The sequence below is a fragment of the Eubalaena glacialis genome, chromosome 6, assembly GCF_028564815.1.
Source record: "Eubalaena glacialis isolate mEubGla1 chromosome 6, mEubGla1.1.hap2.+ XY, whole genome shotgun sequence".
NCBI lineage: Eukaryota > Metazoa > Chordata > Mammalia > Artiodactyla > Balaenidae > Eubalaena > Eubalaena glacialis.
This window is the reverse complement of record NC_083721.1, coordinates 125,961,121-125,976,714: the sequence shown is the minus strand read 5'-3', so window position 1 is coordinate 125,976,714 and position 15,594 is coordinate 125,961,121. Positions and strand designations below refer to the sequence as shown.

Sequence of the window (15,594 nt, the reverse complement as noted above, 5' to 3'; positions counted from 1 at the left end):
TCTTTGTCCCTTTTCACTGTTTGGTGAGATTTTCTAGTAGGAGAAACAACATGTAGACATAAAATTGATTAGACTGCAATTAGATTCCTAGACTAAGAAGTAGGTAATACTTTGTTTGTTAAAGAAATTCAACTACTGGGCTTCCCTGGTGGCACAGTGGTTAAGAATCCACCTGCCAATGCAGGGGACACGGGTTCGATCCCTGGTCCGGGAAGATCCCACATGCTGCGGAGCAGCTAAGCCCGTGCACCACAACTACTGAAGCCCGCGCGCCTAGAACCCATGCTGTGCAACAAGAGAAGCCACCACAGGGAGAAGCCCGCGCACCGCAATAAAGAGTAGCCCCCGCTCACCACAACTAGAGAAAGCCTGTATGCAGCAACACAGCCAAAGATAAATAAATAAATAAATAAATTTATTTTTTAAAAAAAGAAATTCAACTACTTATCCTTAGGTAATTTTGGTTACATAGTAAGTGCAAAAAATGGATGAAAAAATGTTAGCCGGTGAGGAAAACTTTTTAATTCCTTGAGTTATAATTTTATGCAGCCAGTTCATGGAAAATCCCATTGGAAAAAAAAAGATTAATCAATGGGAAATCTCCCTATTTTCCCTTCCTTTCCCTTTAAAAAAACTGAATGAAAAATTATTTTCTGAAATCTAACCCCAATTAATTCATGATTATTTATTTCTAACTTTATTCTTAAGTTGTTCCACTCAGGCATAAGCTTAATGTAATTGATATTTTAAAAAGATTTATCTACTAAAACTTCTTAGCTTCTCGGAAGTGATTTAGGCTTGCCTTTAATAAGCAGGTAAGTCCTAACTTTCAAGGAATAGTGATTCTGAAAGAGAATTCTGTACTAGGTGTGTTTCAGTAGTTTTCTTTCTAACTTGAATTTTGTTTAAATGAGCACTTTAAAAATGAAACAGAATACTATTTTAATATCAGAAGTAGCATAAACATGTTGTAGACTATCCTTGAAAAAACTTCAGTTAAAAATTATATAATAATATTTATTGGATAGCATCAAGATATTACTATCTATTGTTTAGATAAATAATATAAAAGGAAGCTTTATACAAAACTATTATAGAATGAGGGCAAATGAGTTACGTGAAGAGCTGGTTGACAAATATTATCAGAACCTCTAGGAATATCAGTATATGTAAGAAAACATTGTGCTTACCTAAGGTTATCAGTGTGAACACAGAGAACATAATTGTGTTACAATTTTCCCCAAAGCTATGGAGAATTTATGCACCAGTAGGTTCCTTTGACTGTCAGCACAAAAGATGTTGTGTAGCAGTATCAGAATTAAAATGTTACTGAGTAAAAAATGTTCTAGTGAAAACAGCTTAATTAGAAGATGGAAGTGATGTTTCTAATAATAGACTGTTGCACTTTGCAGGAATGATTATGAGGAACTAGCCCGGCAATGTAAAATGTTTGCTAAAGACTTACTTGCACAAGCCCGGAATTCTCGCGAATTAGAAGTTATCCTAAACCATACATCTAGTGATGAGCCTCTTGACAAACGGGGACTACTAGAAGAAAGAATGAATTTAAGTCGTCTAAAACTTGCTATCAAATATAACCAAAAGGAGGTATGAGGTTTTCTGTGATATATTTAAATTATTTCCTCCACAGTAGTCTGGTGGCTCAGAACAAAGGCTTTGGAGCAATACATCTAGGTTGAGATCCTAGTTCTGCTTCATAAAAACTGTGTGTCCTTGGGAAAGTTATTGAATCTGTCTGAGCTTTAGTTTTAAGAATTAATTAAAGATATATATATTTAGAGTTTAGTACAATGAGTATTAGCATTAAGCAAGTACTCAATAAATGGTAGTTGCTATTATTTTTAACAATTAACATTAATAATAAAAAATATGGATGTTAATGTAATGTTTTTGCTAAATAGTAGCTATGCAGGTAAGATCCTGTATAGTAAATGCCTTCCTAATGAAGTTTCCATCTTGTGTTTTGTCTGTCATGGGTTTGTATTATTGATCTGTTTATAAGTAGTCCTTTCTATAGGAATAGGGCCTTTCTGTTTAAAAATAAAATATCAGATATTATGTTCCTTATTCTTATTTGTTAATTCATTGTGAAACCCAAAGGTGGAGAGACGTATGCTATGATAACTAAGTTGAATCTGGCTCTTCTGGCATCATCCCTTCCTATTAAGGGAAATACCTATTTCTACTCCCCATACACTCACATGCACATGATTCAGGAACTTGAAGAAGGAAGGTATGCATTTTTAACTTCATTTTTTGAGATAATTTATTAGACATGGATATTTATATGTGGATAATGATGTTCAGTAGAGGGTGTTGGTAAATGGTACTTTTAAGGTATTTCTTCTAAGACCCATTATTCTTACTATCAGCATAGATATTGGAATAAAACTTGCTTATCAAATTTATATTAATATAAAAATGGGGCCCCAAATAGATTATGGTAGAAGGCAAGATATAGGACCTTTGGTACTAGGGACAGAGTTTTTGATTATCTTGGTTGACAGTTTGAGCCTCCCAATAGCTTTGTGACTCAGGAGATTGATAAAGGAATTTTAAGATGTTTACTTTAAAATTACCTAGATTATAAAGCAGAAGCTAACACACCATTGTAAAGCAATTATACTCCAATAAAGATGTTAAACAAATAATAAAATAAAATAACCTAAATATTATATTTCTTATCTAGATCTCTGGCTTCAAATCCTATAATTGTTCTAGTACTCCAGCATTCTTGCTTAAGGTAGACCATTTATAGGAAAAAAAAATTAAGTATAAGAATTTAGGGGCTTCCCTGGTGGCGCAGTGGTTGGGAATCTGCCTGCCAGTGCAGGGGACACGGGTTCATGCCCCGGTCCGGGAAGATCCCACATGCCGCGCAGCGGCTGGGCCCATGAGCCACAACTACTGAGCCTGCGCGTCTGGAGCCTGTGCTCCGCAACGGGAGAGGCCGCAGCAGTGAGAGGCCCGCGCACCGCGATGAAGAGTGGCCCCCGCTTGCCACAACTGGAGAAAGCCCTCACACAGAAACAAAGACCCAACACAGCCAAAAATAAATAAATAAATAAATAAATTTATTAAAAAATGAATTTGGATCAGTGTAGCTGTAAGATTATAAATCAACAACATACCTATGTGGCTTTAAAAGGAAATACAATGCTAATATGTATATGTAGAAACAGAGAAAATAGGAACCCTGATGTAATCTTCCCCTAACATACATTTTGACTAGATCTTATGTTAATTTATTTACTTATGTGTTGCACAACCTAAAATAGACACAAAATACTAGAAAATGATAGAATAAAGATATAACAAAGATACAAAACCAACTTAAGTGCTTGGAAAAAGAACCTCAAAGAAAGGTGGAAAGAACCAAGATTATCCTGGTAAGGGAAGAAAAAACTAAGAGGCAGTTTCCTAATGATATATATATGTATATCCCTGAAGAACTCACAGAGGATAACCAAATGTTCCATTCTAAAGAAGAGTAGAGAAAAGGAAAAAAGAAGTAGTGGTAATATTTTTAGTTGGAAGGAAGATACTCTGTAATTTTAAGAATTAATGAAAATGTAAATTAGTTTTTTAAACTAGATTTCTAAATATAATCAAAGGGGAAGATAATATTTTTCCAAATAGTTGGTAGACTTTGTTCAGGTCATACATCCTGAATAACAAACTACTGTGATACTTAGTGGCATAAAACAATATTTCATAGTCATTTTGTAGTAATTTCATGATCATTTTATTATGCTCTTGGGTTCTTTAGGTCAAGAATTAGGAAAGGGCACAGCAAGGCTGATATGTCTCTGCTTCTCCATGTCAAGGACTCAGCTGGAGATAGCTCAGATGATGGGAGGCTACAGTCATTCGGGAGGCTTCTTCACTCATATGTCTGGTGCCTGAGCAGCAGCTGAGGATTCAGACAGGGAGCTCTGAGTGGGCTGGGTGCTCAGGTGGGTGGGTCCACAGAGGCTGGGTCTCCTAAGAACCTAGGACTGGAACCTTGGAGGGGCCTGGCCCTCATGGTGGGCAGGCTGCAGGGGGATGGTCTGAGTAGCCTCTGAGGGCTGACCGGAGTGCCTACATGTAGCCTGGTCTTCCTCATAGCATGGTGGCTTCAGGGTAGGAAGACTTTTTACCTGCCAGCTTTTGGCTCCAAGAGCAAGTGTTTCTCAAATAAGGTGGAAGCTGAATGGCCTTTTAAGACCTACCTTCAGAAGTCACATAGCATCACTTCTTCCAGAATCTACTGGTTAAAGCAATCATAAGCTTGTTGAATTGAAGGGTAGGTAATATTGGTAGCCCACCTATTGATGAGAGGAGTATCAAAGAATTTGTGTCTAGGTTTTAAAACCACCACAGACTTAGAACATCTCCAACTGAAAATTTGTTCTTCCAATTACATATTTAACATTACTGTTAATTAAATCATCATTATATAGAGGAATGGCAAGGGCAGCAGTCACGCCTGAGATTGCTTTGATACTTGGGGGAAGGATGAAACCACTAAGTTTGGGATGCTACTAAACTGGGTAGTTGGTGGGAAGAAGAGCTATTTTCCTCCCTGATATTTCCTCTTGAGGGACAAATTACGATTCCCTAACAACACTGGAATCTAAGCAGAAGGATAAATAATGAAGACTTAACTGCCAAAAATAGGTATAGTATTGATATATTAGGAAATTTCTTGGTAAGCACAATAAACAACAACAAAACTCTGCTTTTTTAAACTACAGTGTTGCATTCTATAGATTATATTCTATCTTGGGATAAATCATTTTAAAACAGAACATTGACCAAATATTATTTAATATCTGAATGATATTATGATCACTTGTGCTTTACTTTGGTGATTTCAAACCTGATTACATTATTGTGTCCAGAGTTATCAGAATCCTTAACTTATACTTCACAACGTGAGCATTATATTGGGAAAATATTGCTTCTGAATTTTGTAAACTAAAAAGCTTCGTAAACTTTGGTAAATTCATTTCTATACTTGAACTAGAATTTTCCTCTTATTTGGGAATATTTTTCCTTTTCTTCTCACATAGAATTCCATTTTAAGAAGATTTAAGAGTATCTTTAATACATTTTAAGAAATTCTCAGTGTTTTCGTGGAGCATAAAAATATCTGATGTTTAGACTTCAATTGCTTTGCTGTCTTGACATGTTGGTTTCTTGTAACTGAAATCATCAGTTTTTCTAGGCTGAAGTCTCTTTCTGTGGATTGTGCTTGTTAATTTTGAAATTTCATAAACACTATTATGAGTCTTTATAAGTTAAATGTTTTGAAAGGGCTGAGTAGGCTAGTAATAATCACTAATATTTATATAGTGCATGCTATGACCAGGCACTATTCTAAGAGCTTTACATTTACTCCTCATAACAAGTGTATGACTAGATACTATTATTATCCCCATTTTATAGATGGGGAATTTGAGGCTTAGAGAGGTTTAAAAACTTGCTCAAGGTCATTTAGTAAGTAAGTGGCAGAGCCTGGATTTGAATCTAGGTAATCTGGCTCCAGAGTCGATGCTCTTAACCACTACACTCTTTTATTACACGTAAGAAAACAAAACAAAAAAAAAGAACTGGACTGTATAAAATTGATTTCAAACTATTATTAAAACTTTGAATATCAATTAAATAATAGAACTATCAGATCGTATTTACAAGTTATATTTTACTTTTTTTATATGTGTGTGCTTCGTTTTCAGTTTGTCTCCCAGTCCAACTGTCAGCAGTTCCTGAACACTGTTTGGTTTGGACAGATGTCAGGTTACCGACGTAAGCCTACCTGTAAGAAGATAATGACTGTTTTGACAGTTGGCATGTTTTGGCCAGTTTTGTCACTTTGTTATTTGATAGCTCCCAAATCTCAGTTTGGCAGAATTATTCACACACCTTTTATGAAATTTATTATTCATGGAGCATCATATTTTACATTCCTACTATTACTAAACCTATACTCTCTTGTCTACAATGAGGATAAGAAAAACACAATGGGGCCAGCCCTTGAAAGAATAGACTATCTTCTTATACTGTGGATTATTGGTAAGTATCAAGTTAGTTTAAAAGGTTCTGCCTTTATTTAGCCCATTAATTCTCCCTTGCTTGGTGGCATTATAAGCTGCCTTCAACTTGTAATTTTACACTGTTTATACAGGAAGAATTTGAATGCTTCCATGATCATTGAAGACTTAACTAACATTTTTTTTTAAAAGATAAATGTTCTTGAACTTGATGATAAGGAAGCAGATCTCTTACTTAATATTACTTAATTACATGGAAGTTAAAAATTCTTTCTCAGTTGCTAAAATTGTTCATGATTGTTAAAACAGAGAAACAAATTTTGCTGATGAATTTTTTTTGTTATAAGAATATGAACATTTTCTTAGGTATTTTGAAATGTAATAATACATTTTATGCTCGGTTACCTTTTAAGAGTTAACTATTTTGTTTTATTATATCATTAGTTTTTCTTTTAAGAACCTATGAACTTTTTATAGTTACATATTACCTTATATAGATAAAACATTCCCTGGTGACTCACTCTATAAATCAGTTCTTTGTAATGACAGCCAGATCTCTTTAGAAATAACAGTTTTTTTTAAAAAAAAAGACATTTTATTTTCTGAAAATTGTTTTTTTTTATAAGTATTATGCTGCATAATAAATATTTTAATGATCTTCTGCAGTTTTTACTGCCCTTGCCCTTTTTGGGAGAGGTGGGAGGAGGAGGGAAGTTGAGGTATAATTACATTGTCTATTTATGGTCTTTTAATGACATCCCCTTTATTATTTCCCTCTGGATCTTCAACCTTGTTTTTTTTTTTTTTTTTTTTTTTCCCAAAGCCCATCCATTGCTTTCTCTGACGACTCCAGCTTCCTTAGCTTACACCATACTTCTATTACTCTTTTTTTTTTGTTTTTTTTTGTTTTTTTTTGTTTTGTTTTGTTTTGTTTTGTTTTTTTAAACATCTTTATTGAAGTATAATTGCTTTACAATGGTGTGCTAGCTTCTGCTTTACAACAAAGTGAATCAGTTACACATATACATATGTTGCCATATCTCTTCCCTCTTGCATCTCCCTCCCTCCCACCCTCCCTATCCCACCCCTCTAGGTGGTCACAAAGCACCGAGCTGATCTCCCTGTGCTATGCGGCTGCTTCCCACTAGTTATCTATTTTACATTTGGTAGTGTATATATGTCCATGACACTCTCTCACCCTGTCACATCTCACCCCTCCCCCTCCCCATATCCTCAAGTCCATTCTCTAGTAGGTCTGTGTCTTTATTCCCATCTTGCCACTAGGTTCTTCATGACCTCTTTTTTTTTTTTTTTTTTTCCCTTAGATTCCATATATATGTGTTAGCATACTGTATTTGTTTTTCTCTTTCTGACTTACTTCACTCTGTATGACAGACTCTAACTCCATCCACCTCATTACAAACACCTCCATTTCATTTCTTTTTATGGCTGAGTAATATTCCATTGTATATATGTGCCACATCTTCTTTATCCATTCATCCGATGATGGACACCTAGGTTGCTTCCATGTCCTGGCTATTGTAAACAGAGCTGCAATGAATATTTTGGTACATGACTCTTTCTGAATTATGGTTTTCTCAGGGTATATGCCCAGTAGTGGGATTGCTGGGTCATATGGTAGTTCTATTTTTAGTTTTTTAAGGAACCTCCATACTGTTCTCCATAGTGGCTGTATCAATTTACATTCCCACCAACAGTGCAAGAGTGTTCCCTTTTCTCCACACCCTCTCCAGCATTTATTGTTTCTAGATTTTTTGATGATGGCCATTCTGACCGGTGTGAGATGATACCTCATTGTAGTTTTGATTTGCATTTCTCTAATGATTAATGATGTTGAGCATTCTTTCATGTGTCTGTTGGCAATCTGTATCTCTTCTTTGGAGAAATGTCTATTTAGGTCTTCTGCCCATTTTTGGATTGGGTTGTTTGTTTTTTTGTTATTGAGCTGCATGAGCTGCTTGTAAATCTTGGAGATTAATCCTTTGTCCGTTGCTTCATTTGCAAATATTTTCTCCCATTCTGAGGGTTGTCTTTTGGTCTTGTTTATGGTTTCCTTTGCTGTGCAAAAGCTTTTAAGTTTCATTAGGTCCCATTTGTTTATTTGTGTTTTTATTTCCATTTCTCTAGGACCTGGGTCAAAAAGGATCTTGCTGTGACTTATGTCATACAGTGTTCTGCCTATGTTTTCCTCTAAGAGTTTGATAGTGTCTGGCCTTACACTTAGGTCTTTAATCCATTTTGAGTTTATTTTTGTGTATGGTGTTAGGGAGTGTTCTAATTTCATACTTTTACATGTACCTGTCCAATTTTCCCAGCACCACTTATTGAAGAGGCTGTCTTTTCTCCACTGTATATGCTTGCCTCCTTTATCAAAGATAAGGTGACCATATGTGCGTGGGCTTATCTCTGGGCTTTCTATCCTGTTCCATTGATCTATATTTCTGTTTTTGTGCCAGTACCAAACTGTCTTGATTACTGTAGCTTTGTAATATAGTCTGAAGTCAGGGAGCCTGATTCCTCCAGCTCCATTTTTCGTTCTCAAGATTGCTTTGGCTATTCGGGGTCTTTTGTGTTTCCATACAAATTGTGAAATTTTTTGTTCTAGTTCTGTGAAAAATGCCAGTGGTAGTTTGATAGGGATTGCATTGAATCTGTAGATTGCTTTGGGTAGCAGAGTCATTTTCACAATGTTGATTCTTCCAATCCAAGAACATGGTATATCTCTCCATCTATTTGTATCATCTTTAATTTCTTTCATCAGTGTCCTATAATTTTCTGCATACAGGTCTTTTGTCTCCTTAGGTAGGTTTATTCCTAGGTATTTTATTCTTTTTGTTGCAATGGTAAACGGGAGTGTTTTCTTAATTTCACTTTCAGATTTTTCATCATTAGTATACAGGAATGCAAGAGATTTCTGTGCATTAATTTTGTATCCTGCTACTTTACCAAATTCATTGATTAGCTCTAGTAGTTTTCTGGTAGCATCTTTTGGATTCTCTATGTATAGTATCATGTCATCTGCAAACAGTGACAGCTTTACTTCTTCTTTTCCGATTTGGATTCCTTTTATTTCTTTTTCGTCTCTGATTGCTGTAGCTAACACTTCCAAAACTATGTTGAATAATAGTGGTGAGAGTGGGCAACCTTGTCTTGTTCCTGATCTTAGTGGAAATGGTTTCAGTTTTTCACCATTGAGGACAATGTTGGCTGTGGGTTTGTCATATACGGCCTTTATTATGTTGAGGAAAGTTCCCTCTATGCCTACTTTCTGCAGGACTTTTATCATAAATGGGTGTTGAATTTTGTCGAAGGCTTTCTCTGCATCTATTGAGATGATCATATGGTTTTTCTCCTTCAATTTGTTAATATGATGTATCACGTTGATTGATTTGCGTATATTGAAGAATCCTTGCATTCCTGGAATAAACCCCACTTGATCATGGTGTATGATCCTTTTAATGTGCTGTTGGATTCTGTTTGCTAGTATTTTGTTGAGGATTTTTGCATCTATGTTCATCAGTGATATTGGCCTGTAGTTTTCTTTCTTTGTGACATCTTTGCCTGGTTTTGGTATCAGGGTGATGGTGGCCTCGTAGAATGAGTTGGGGAGTGTTCCTCCCTCTGCAATATTTTGGAAGAGTTTGAGAAGGATAGGTGTTAGCTCTTCTCTAAATGTTTGATAGAATTCGCCTGTGAAGCCATCTGGTCCTGGGCTTTTGTGTGTTGGAAGATTTTTAATCACAGTTTCAATTTCAGTGCTTGTGATTGGTCTGTTCATATTTTCTATTTCTTCCTGGTTCAGTCTTGGCAGGTTGTGCATTTCTAAGAATCTGTCCATTTCTTCCAGGTTGTCCATTTTATTAGCATAGAGTTGCTTGTAGTAATCTCTTATGATCGTTTGTATTTCTGCAGTGTCAGTGGTTACTTCTCCTTTTTCATTTCTAATTCTATTAATTTGAGTCTTCTCCTTTTTTCTCTTGATGAGTCTGGCTAATGGTTTATCAATTTTGTTTATCTTCTCAAAGAACCAGCTTTTAGTTTCATTGATTTTTGCTATTGTTTCCTTCATTTCTTTTTCATTTATTTCTGATCTGATCTTTATGATTTCTTTCCTTCTGCTAGCTTTGGGGTTTTTTTGTTCTTCTTTCTCTAATTGCTTTAGGTGCAAGGTTAGGTTGTTTATTCGAGATGTTTCCTGTTTCTTGAGGTAGGCTTGTATTGCTATAAACTTCCCTCTTAGAACTGCTTTTGCTGCATCCCATAGGTTTTGGATCGTCGTGTCTCCATTGTCATTTGTTTCTAGGTATTTTTTGATTTCCCCTTTGATTTCTTCAGTGATCACTTCGTTATTAAGTAGTGTATTGTGTAGCCTCCATGTGTTTGTATTTTTTACAGATCTTTTCCTGTAATTGATATCTAGTCTCATAGCGTTGTGGTCGGAAAAGATACTTGATACGATTTCAATTTTTTAAAATTGACCAAGGCTTGATTTGTGACCCAAGATATGATCTATCCTGGAGAATGTTCCATGAGCACTTGAGAAAAATGTGTATTCTGTTGTTTTTGGGTGGAATGTCCTATAAATATCAATTAAGTCCATCTTGTTTAATGTATCATTTAAAGCTTGTGTTTCCTTATTTATTTTCATTTTGGATGATCTGTCCATTGGTGAAAGTGGGGTGTTAAAGTCCCCTACTATGATTGTGTTACTGTCGATTTCCCCTTTTATGGCTGTTAGTATTTGCCTTATGTATTGAGGTGCTCCTATGTTGGGTGCATAAATATTTACAATTGTTATACCTTCCTCTTGGATCGATCCCTTGATCATTATATAGTGTCCGTCTTTGTCTCTTGTAATTGTCTTTATTTTAAAGTCTATTTTGTCTGATATGAGAATTGCTACTCCAGCTTTCTTTTGATTTCCATTTGCATGGAATATCTTTTTCCATCCCCTCACTTTCAGTCTGTATGTGTCTCTAGGTCTGAAGTGGGTCTCTTGTAGACAGCATATATATGGGTCTTGTTTTTGTATCCATTCAGCCAGTCTGTGTCTTTTGGTGGGAGCATTTAATCCATTTACATTTAAGGTAATTATCGATATGTATGTTCCTATTCCCATTTTCTTAAATGTTTTGGGTTTGTTATTGTAGGTGTTTTCCTTCTCTTGTGTTTCTTGCCTAGAGAAGTTCCTTTAGCATTTGTTGTAAAGCTGGTTTGGTGGTGCTGAACTCTCTCAGCTTTTGCTTGTCTGTAAAGGTTTTAATTTCTCCATCAAATCTGAATGAGATCCTTGCTGGGTAGAGTAATCTTGGTTGTAGGTTTTTCTCCTTCATCACTTTAAGTATATCCTGCCACTCCCTTCTGGCTTGCAGCGTTTCTGCTGAAAGATCAGCTGTTAACCTTATGGGGATGCCCTTGTGTGTTATCTGTTGTTTTTCCCTTGCTGCTTTTAATATGTTTTCTTTATATTTAATTTTCGATAGTTTGATTAATATGTGTCTTGGTGTGTTTCTCCTTGGATTTATCCTGTATGGGACTCTCTGTGCTTCCAGGACTTGATTAACTATTTCCTTTCCCATATTAGGGAAGTTTTCAACTATAATCTCTTCAAATATTTTCTCAGTCCCTTTCTTTTTCTCTTCTTCTTCTGGGACCCCTATGATTCGAATGTTGGTGCGTTTAATGTTGTCCCAGAGGTCTCTGAGACTGTCCTCAGTTCTTTTCATTCTTTTTTCTTTATTCTGGTCTGCAGTAGTTATTTCCACCATTTTATCTTCCAGGTCACTTATCCGTTCTTCTGCCTCAGTTATTCTGCTATTGATCCCATCTAGAGTATTTTTAATTTCATTTATTGTGCTTGTCATCGTTTCTTGGTTCCTCTTTAGTTCTTCTACGTCCTTGTTAAATGTTTCTTGCATTTTGTCTATTCTATTTCCAAGACTTTGGATCATCCTTACTATCATTATTCTGAATTCTTTTTCAGGTAGACTACCTATTTCCTCTTCATTTGTTAGGTCTGGTGTGTTTTGACCCTGCTCCTTCATCTGCTGTGTGTTTTTCTGTCTTCTCATTTTGCTTATCTTACTGTGTTTGGGGTCTCCTTTTCACAGGCTGCAGGTTCGTAGTTCCCGTTGTTTTTGGTATCTGTCCCCAGTGGCTAAGGTTGGTTCAGTGGGTTGTGTAGGTTTCCTGGTGGAGGGAACTAGTGCCTGTGTTCTGGTGGATGAGGCTGGATGTTGTCTTTCTGGTGGGTTCGTCCACGTCTGGTGGTGTGTTTTGGGGTGTCTGTGGCCTTATTATGATTTTAGGCAGCCTCTCTGTTAATGGATGGGGCTGTGTTCCTCTCTTGCTAGTTGTTTGGCATAGGGTGTCCAGCACTGTAGCTTGCTGGTCGTTGAGTGAAGCTGGGTCTTGATGTTGAGATGGAGATCTGTGAGAGATTTTCGCCGTTTGGTATTACGTGGAGCTGGGAGGTCTCTTGTGGACCAGTGTCCTGAAGTTGGCTCTCCCACCTCAGAGGCACAGCCCTGATGCCTGGCTGGAGCACCAAGAGCCTTTCATCCACACGGCTCAGAATAAAAGGGAAAAAAAAATGGAAAGAAAGAAAAAAAGAGGATAAAATAAAATAAAATAAAGCAATTATAATAAAAAATAAGAAAAAAAATTATTAAGAGTAAATTTATTAAGAAAAAAAAATTTTTTTTAATTTTTAAAAATAGATTTATTAATTTTTTATACTAAAAATAAGAAAAAAATTATTTAGAAAAAATTTATTAAGAAAAAAAATTTTTTAATTTTTTAAAATAAAAATATGAAAAAACTTATTAAAAATTTTTTTAAAAATAGAAAATAAGGAAAAAATTATTAAGAAAACATTTATTAGGGAAAAAAAAATTTTTTAAGCCAAAAAAAAAAACGGACGGACCTAACCCTAGGACTAAGGGTGAGAGCAAAGCTATACAGACAAAATCTCACCCAGAAGCATACACATCTACACTCACAAAAAAAAGGAAAAGGAGAAAAGTTAATATATCCTGCTCCCAAAGTCCATCTCCTAAATTTGGGATGATTCGTTGTCTATTCAGGTATTCAACAGATGCAGGCACATCAAGTTGTTTGTGGAGCTTTAATCCGCTGCTTCTGAGGCTGCTGGGAGAGATTTCCCTTTCTCTTCTTTGTTCGTACAGCTCCCGGGCTTCAGCTTTGGATTTGGACCCGCCTCTGCATGTAGGTCCCCTGAGGGCGTCTGTTCCCCGCCCAGACAGAACGGGGTTAAAGGAGCAGCTGATTCGGGGGCTCTGGCTCAGTCAGGCCGGGGGGAGGGAGTGGTACGGAGGAGGCGGGGCGAGCCTGCGGCGGCAGAAGCCGGCGTGACGTTGCAGCAGCCTGAGGCGCGCCGTGCGCTCTCCCGGGGAAGTTGTCCCCGGATTACGGGAGCCTGGCCGTGGCGGGCTGCACAGGCTCCCGGGAGGGGCGGTGTGGAGAATGACCTGTGCTCGCCCACAGGCTGTTTGGTGGCGACAGCAGCAGCCTTAGCGTCTCATGCCCGTCTCTGTGGTCCGCGCCGATAGCCGCGGCTCGCGCCCGTCTCTGGAGTTCGTTCAAGTGGCGCTCTGAATCCCCTCTCCTTGCACGCCGCGAAACAAAGAGGCAAGAAAAAGTCTCCTGCCTCTTCGGCAGCTGCAGACTTTTTCTCGTGCACCCTCCCGGCTAGTTGTGGTGCGCTAGCCCCTTCAGGCTGTGTTCACGCAGCCAACCCCAGTCCTCTCCCTGGGATCCGACCGAAGCCCGCGCCTCAGCTCCCAGCCCCCGCCCGCCCCGGCGGGTGAGCAGACAAGCCTCTCGGGCTGATGAGTGCTGCTCGGCGCCGAGCCTCTGTGCGGGAATCTCTCCGTTTTTCCCTCTGCGTCCCTGTTGCTGTGGGATCCGCGCTGATAGCCGCGGCTCGTGCCCGTCTCTGGAGCTCGTTTAGGCGGCGCTCTGAATCCCCTCTCCTTGCGCGCCGCGAAACAAAGAGGCAAGAAAAATTCTCTTGCCTCTTTGGCAGCTGCAGTCTTTTTCCCGGACTCCCTCCCGGCTAGCACCGAAGCCCGAGCCCCAGCTCCCAGGCCCCGCCCGCCCCGGCGGCTGAGCAGACAAGCCTCTCGGGCTGGTGAGTGCTGGTCGGCACCGCTCCTCTGTGCGGGAATCTCTCCGCTTTGCCCTCCGCACCCCTGTGGCTGCGCTCTCCTCCGTGGCTCCGAAGCTTCCCCCCTCTGCTACCCGCAGTCTCTCCAACCTTGTTTTTAACCTCAGCATTTCCCACCTTTTTTTTTTTTTTTACTCTTTGCTATAGAGTAAAAGGAATATTGAAATTTATTCTTTTCTATGTTATAAAGCACTGATTGATTAATATGTTCTTGACTGTTTCAGTTATTAAATAATTTAAGAAGAGTTAATGTACAGTGCTCACTTTTAGTTCTTCAGATATAAAAGTGTATTTTGGGATTTTTATTTTTATTTGGAAATTAGTTCATTTCAAGTAACTTGATCTTAAATCAGAGTTATGCATTAATGTTTAAAATTAGGTAGATACAGTAAAAATAATACACATTTGAACTTTAGGTTAAAGAGAATTAAATAATTTCTTCTTGTTAATATTTTCGTGTTTCTGATATTTCCACTACCTTATCTAAAATTTAATATTTTAATTTAGGAAATAATTTATACTTTATCATATTTGACTCCAAATTGCATTGCTGTAGATCTTTTCAATGTGAAATTTGTTTATATTTTTAATTGGGTAGGTTAGGTTGAAAGGAATCTCTTAGAAGCACTTTTCCCCTCTATTTAAACTACTTGTGAAAGATTGTTATATATACCTTAGTCATAAAAGGAAAATTTATATCATTTATCTATAACCTATTGTTTAAATAGTAGTGAGAGAGAAAAAATATTTTCTTTGTTTTATAAAATAAACAAGTCTGTAGCCAAGTCTGTATAAGAAGTAAAGTTTATATTTCTTAGCAGTGAGTAAAAACTCATTGAAGTCAGAGAGTCATACCACTCCTTGGATAGCATAAATATTGCTGCTGTCACTGAATTTCACAACAAATGGTAAAACTGTGGCTACTCTTTTCTAATCACAATGACCCTGAACACACACACACACACACACACACACACAAACACACAATATTATTAATTTTCTAAACATATTCTGTCTCAGTAGAAGAGTGCAGTATGAATTATGCCAGTAAAATTCCTGGAAGTGTTTTTCTTTTCTCAGCACAGCTTCTGCTTTGAAACAGTTAGATATGAATAAACCTTGCGAAGGATGTTTTCTGAACCTGTTATGTCTTTAGATCACTCTGACTTCCTTAAATATATAGATCTGAACTTGCTCTAAGGAAACACGTAGGAATCATTTGCCTACTTGTTCAAAGTCACTCCTTGGTTCAATTTACTTTTTCATGCAATGAGCACAGGGGCTTCTGACTCAGGATGCCTGGCTTCTGTACGTTTGTTTCCTGTT

General features: G+C 37.4%; 1 protein-coding gene across 3 annotated transcripts in view; it reads left to right on the top strand.

Moving 5' to 3' along the window:
* The window catches only part of TRPC1 (transient receptor potential cation channel subfamily C member 1), a 67,989-nt gene that overhangs the window by 27,840 nt on the left and 24,555 nt on the right, over positions 1–15,594 (top strand). For all 3 annotated transcript variants that reach the window (XM_061193596.1, XM_061193595.1, XM_061193597.1), the window contains 2 exons: positions 1,413–1,608; positions 5,745–6,081. In XM_061193596.1, coding sequence (XP_061049579.1) covers positions 1,413–1,608; positions 5,745–6,081 — 533 coding nt within the window. The remainder of the gene's footprint in view (positions 1–1,412; positions 1,609–5,744; positions 6,082–15,594) is intronic.